Raw genomic sequence first — 6,000 nt, 5'->3', positions numbered from 1 at the left:
TTATTTAGCATAAATTGGACAGCCCGATACCATTTTCACCAGCCAAATTCTGTCTACAGATACTGGCCATGAATTAGCTTCTAGTTAAAGGAAGGAAGGAACCAAGAACTCTTCATTTCCTGAAGGTTGATGTCCATATTTACACCTAATAATAAGAGACTAAACCAAGAGATACATTTTGCTGCCATCAGAGATGGTTTTGCTGCTTATGCTGGGATTGAAACACGGAGTTATACTAGAATATCTCCTCCTCTTCCTCTTGTCTAAGATGGTTCTTCATTGTTGGACCAGGAGGAGACGAGAAGTTCTCGATGTTGCTGTAGGTGACTTCTGGTTCTGGGGAAAGAGGGACATTGCTCACTCATTCAATCTGCCTGCAGCTTGAGGAACGTCTTGAGAACAGGGGATTTCTCCATCATTTTACAGCATTTTTAGAAATAAATAAGGTTGGCTCATCTGCTACAGCCCAAAAAGATTGCCAGCCCATCAAGGAAAATATGAATGGATTTGTGGCATCAGATCTGATCCAGTCTAGATTCCTGTCTCCGATTCCTGATGGTGATGAGGAGAACCCCATGGGACCCTTCTCTTAAAACTTTGGCCCCAACACTTGATTAGAGAAATCTTTAATGGTTTCTAAGATACTTAGTTTTCTTAAATATTTCTTTATATTTATTTGGGCTTAAAGTCCATTTAATTTCTTGGCCAATGCAGGATTTGTGAAACTGAAGGCCATAAAGAGAATTATTCATCTCCATTTTTTAAAGAAATATCTAGGGGTACTACAAAGCTTAAATTCTTTGGTTGAAACCAACAAATCAAGAAATTTAGGTGTTCACAGAGATCAAGGCAAATGGACTTGTGGAAGAAAAATCCTTGAATTGGATGGTTAGAGTTCCGAAAACTCCTAATGTTACACCTCATGTAATATCTGTCCATTCCTCTCAAATCCTGACCTGACTCTTTTTTCCTGCCTCCCCAGAGAATCTCCAACCACATCAGGACTCCAGATAAGGGAACCCTTGAACCCAAACCCTTCACTTACTGCTTTTCTTCTTCCGGAAATAAAAGGCAAGTGGAACCAGAAGGATTATAAGAGGAATCAACATCCGGGCATAACTCCAAATAAAATCGAAATCTAGGTTCCAAACTGGTTCAACTACTAAAAAAAAAGAGAGAAGGATTTTAAAAAGTATTTCTTGGTAGAACATTTTAACCGTGCCCTGTACTTGAAAATTTATATGCTATTTCATGTATAATTGAAATGGATCAGTGGTGAAATGTAAAATTTGTTACTACCGGTTTTGTGGGCATGGCTTGGTGGATGGTTGGTTGGTATAATATGACTGAGTGGGCGTGGCCAACTTAAAAAAAAATTTAAAACCATTTTTTCTACAACCTCTTCTGCTGATCGGCAGAGGCTTTTTTTCCTTTTAAAAACATTTTTTCTATAACCTCTTTGAAGAGGTTGTAAAAAAAATGCTTTTAAAAGCCTCTGATGATCCCAGCTGAGCCGTGCGATCATCAGAGGCTTTTTTTTTTTAACTTTTAAAAGCATTTTTTCGGCCAAAGAGGTTGTAGAAATGCTTTTAAAAATAAAAAAAGTGTGGCTTAACTGGGCAATGCGGAGGGGGGGGAGGGATTTTTGCTACCGGTTCTCCGAACCACCTGCCTTCATCGCTACCTGATCGGGCGATCCAGTCCGAACCGGGAGCATTTCACCCCTGAAATGGATTCCTCTTGAATTAGTCCAAGGGTCAGCAACCTGTGGCTCTGGAGCCACATGTGGCTCCTTCACCCCTCTGCTGTGGCGCTCCCTGTTACTCAAAATATGTGTCACAACCACCAATGTGCGATGCCCACCGGCACACGATTCATTGAGCTTTTCAACCCTCAGTAGGCCAACCATGGATAAATCAAAGAAAAGAACTGTTTCAGAAGAAAACAGAAGGTTTAATTCAACTACATATGCTAGTTTTGTGGCCGCTCAAGAAATAGTCAGGCACGGGAAGGGTTTTGTGGCTCCCGGTGTTTTCTTTTCTGTGGGAAACGGGTCCAAATGGCTCTTTTGAGTGTTTAAGGTTGCAGACCTCTGCCTTAGTCTCACTTCTAGACTTTCTGTGGGATCTCACAGAAGCCATTTCTATAGGTCTTTCTTTGCCCTTCCTAACCTCTGTGCTCCAGCACAAGGCCAGTTACATAAAGTGTATAATAAATAGTTAAATCAGGTGTTGCAAAGTGTTCCTTCTGCATTTAGGCAGCGGAGGACTCCACCTCCTGAAAAGACCCACCTGTGGCATTCAACGTCTTGCTCCAAGGAGACATGATCCAGCGCCCATTTATGTTTTCCTCATATCTGCAAGCAAATTGCAGGCTTTCGTTGTTTTTGGCACATAGCAAAGCTACCGACATATTTAGAGTAAGAAGCCCAGAGTCTCTGCTGCTCTTCACAGGCTCTTCATTGCTGGAGGTCATCTCCACACCATTCTGGGAGAAATGGAACCTTTTGGTGTTGTTGCTCTCGCTGGACAAACACAGGATGGACAGGACTTTGCCTTCCTCCAGGGATCCAGAAGGAGGGTGCAGCTTCAACACTGGGGGAGGCAGAGGATCTGGAGAAGAGAAGAAATGGGAATTAGCTTGGAGATGCTGTGACTCAACTGTCAATCAGTCAGAACAGATCTGGAAAGGACCTTGGAGGTCTTCTAGTCCAACTTCCTGCTCAAACAGGAGACCCCATAGGTGGCTGTCCAGTCTTTTCTTAAAAACCTCCAGTGATGAAGCCCCTACAACATCTGGTGGCAAGCTGTCCAACTGATTAATTGTCCTCATTATTAGGAAGTTTCTCCTTAATTCCAGGTTGCTTCTGTCCTTGATTAGTTTCCACCCGTTGTTTCTTGTCCTGCCTTCTGGTGCTTTGGTAAATAATTTGACCCCCTCTTCCTTGTGGCAGCCCCTCAAATACTGGATACTGCTATCATATCCCCACAAATTCTTTTTTTTTAGATTAGCCAAACCCAAATTCTGCAACATTCTTCATATGTTTTAATCTCCAGGCCTTTAATCACCTTAGTTGCTCTTCTCTGCACTTTTTCCAAAATTTCAACATCTTTTTTGTAATGTGGTGACCAAAACAGGATGTAGGATTCCAGGATGTAGGATTCCTTACTAACGCTTTATAAAGCGGTATTAATACTTCAAATGATTTTGATTCTCTGCCTCTGTTTATACAACCAAGGATTGTACAGCCCCAGTTATATTTTCAAAATGAAGAAAAAAGATTCCACACCTCTCACCACAATTGAGACCGGACGACTCCACTTGGAAGAGATGTCTCTCTCATATTTCCATTCTAGGTACCGGCATTTATATAATCCAGAATCTTCCCTTGTGGCTGTGAGGACCAGGGAGATGTTGCCTTCGTGCCAATCCAGATCTTTTATAGAGGGCTGATCCTCGTTTTGCCTTGTGTGGGAAAACTGGTAGCGTCTCCGGCCTTGAAGAAGGAGGTTGGGAGTTGAGCACCAGAGGGTAATGTTCTCCCCAACCAGATAAAGGGGTTCTGGAGGATCTGGAGAAAGGATGGGAGCTGGTGGAAGCTCTAGATAGATCCAGAGGGGAAAAAGAAGTGAATATCAAATGTCCTTCCGGCAGTCCCAGGATTACAGTATCTTGACTGACACCCATCAACTCATCTAACTTCACTAGAGTTCTCGGTTGGACTTTCCTCCACACAGAAAGGAATTGATGACATTTTCTCTTTCCTCATAATATACTCCTTGGAATTAGGAGGCTGAAGAAATCTAGGCTGGGCAGCTTCACAGCCTGAATAGTGGGGCAGAAATATCCCTGAAATCTCATCAATATACCTTCACTCTCCAGGGATAGTCTAAGGAGACAGAATCTCCGTGGAACAAAATCTCCCTGCTCCAACATGAAAGTCTGCTATATAGGTAGTCCTCGATTTACAACAGTTCATTTACTGACCATTCAAAGTTACGACAGTACTGAAAAAAGTGACTTATGACCATTTTCACACTTATGACCGTTCCAGCATCCCCGTGGTCACATGATCAAAATTCAGATGTTTGTCAACTGATTCATACTTATGACAGTTGCAGAGTCATAGGGGGCTGTGATCCACTTTTGCGACCTTCTGACAAGCAAAGACAACGGGGAAGCCAGATTCACTTAACAACCAGGTTACTAATTTATCAATTCTAGCGATTCAGTTAACGACTGTGGCAAGAAATGTCGTAAAATGGGGCAAACCCCGCTTAACAAATTCTCAGAAATTTGGGGCTCAATTGTGCTCGTAAGTCGAGGACTACCTGTATCACATTTCCTTCAGCTTTCTGGTGTAAAACAAATTGGTCTGTTTGAACATTTTGTACTGGTTTTTTTTGTTTCATGAACAATTAAATAAATAAATATATATATATATATATTTAATTTAATGAATTAATGAACACAAGGATTGAGTCTCCTTGAAACATTCCGTGTTGTAGGAATCTCTTAGGCATCTTTCTAACAATGTGAACAATATTTCTCAACCTGGAGAACAAAATTAACTCCCAAAATTCCTCAGCCAGCATATGGAATTCTGAGAGTTGAAGTCCACACAGCTTAAAGTTGTCACGATGGAGAAGCCCTGATGTAAACACTTTATAAATTAGAAGAAAGTTCCTTACCGATGACAGAGAATTCACCCCAATTACTCATTCGAGACAGAGCTCTTCTGCCTTCCCTGGTTTTCCCCATGTAAGAACAAGAAAATATTGCTTTTGGACCCATTCGCAATGCAGGAATGAGCAGAGTATTTCTGATCTGTTCTTGATATCTCTTCCAGTCACCCTTTTCATTCATGCGATCGAAGAAGTATTTCTCTCCCTCCTGTCCTTCTGGTGGGGAACATATTAATTCGATATATTCTCCTTTGACGAGAATTTGGTGAGAAGGTGACCAGGACAGGGTAGGAGCTGCTGGGGCCAAATTCCTCTGAAAATCTGAAAAACAAAGGAAATTTGAAAATAATCCCATAAAACTTCTTGCAAGTTTATAAGCAGAATTGCGTTGCAAGAATCCAAGAGAAACCCACAGGCTACAAGTAGACAGAAACAACCAAATTATCTCCTCTCAAATAAAAGTCTTTACAGGTAGTCCTTGACTTACAACTGGCTGCTTAGTAAACCTTCGAAGTTACGACAGACCTCAAAAAAAAAAAAAAAACTTACAACCCAGATACGATATTCCGACAGCAGGCTGCATTATGGTCATTAGGCTGTGGATTATGTATACATCCGATGACTGGAGAGTAGTAGAGCATTACTCTCAACATCTCTACCAACCACAATTAATTCTTTAACGGAGATCCAGACAAGTCAATGCATGCCTGTTGAGAGCTAAGGATGGACCAAATGTGTCTTTCTGCATGTATCCCTGGACTACAATTCCCATCACCCTTTAGCAGTGGCCATATTGGACAGGGCTTATGATAGCTGGGATTCTGTAACATCTGGAGGGTCTCATACTGCTGACAAACAGGGACCCTCTACCTAAATTCAGCAGAAGAGAGATCAGGGCTGGTATTCACTTACTTTCCCTACCGTTTTGGAAATGTGAGTGCGCACTTGCCCCCGCCTTCCGCACATGTACTTTGCTGGTGTGCATAGCTTCCACATATGTGCCCGGCCTCAAAAACGTGCCTAAATAGGATGGCAAAGAGCCGGGGCAGGTGGCTGAGCCCAACCACAATTTCCACCACCAGTTCGGGCGAACCGATCCGAACCGGCTGAATCCCACCTCTAAGAGAGATCTTTTCCTCTGCCTGCAGATTCACGTCCATGGCCTGGCCTATTAATTTAATCTATTAAAGATCTTTTGCAAGAGAGCCATGAATTAGCCTCAGCAAGACCTGAATCCATCTGAATCATTTTGTCGATGCTTTTGCTTGACGGAGCCATTGTTACAATCGGAACTTGGTTAACTTCTATTTGACAC

The 6,000-nt window shown here is 42.2% G+C and overlaps 1 protein-coding gene across 1 annotated transcript; it reads right to left on the bottom strand.

The window, feature by feature from the left end:
* Positions 1–235: 235 nt before the first annotated feature.
* On the bottom strand, positions 236–5,109 carry LOC117657909 (uncharacterized). The gene is made up of 5 exons (XM_087891852.1): positions 4,692–5,109; positions 3,290–3,601; positions 2,292–2,612; positions 1,046–1,162; positions 236–336 (listed from the first exon to the last, which is right to left on the bottom strand). Exons 1-5 carry the CDS (start codon positions 5,038–5,040, stop codon positions 236–238), a joined length of 1,200 nt encoding a protein of 399 aa, XP_087747978.1. The 5' UTR covers positions 5,041–5,109.
* Positions 5,110–6,000: the final 891 nt, after the last annotated feature.

The sequence above is a fragment of the Pantherophis guttatus genome, chromosome 4 (assembly GCF_059756535.1).
Source record: "Pantherophis guttatus breed Tessera chromosome 4, ASM5975653v1, whole genome shotgun sequence".
Lineage (NCBI taxonomy): Eukaryota > Metazoa > Chordata > Lepidosauria > Squamata > Colubridae > Pantherophis > Pantherophis guttatus.
The sequence above is the reverse complement of the archived record's forward strand: the minus strand, read 5'-3'. Positions and strand labels throughout refer to the sequence as shown.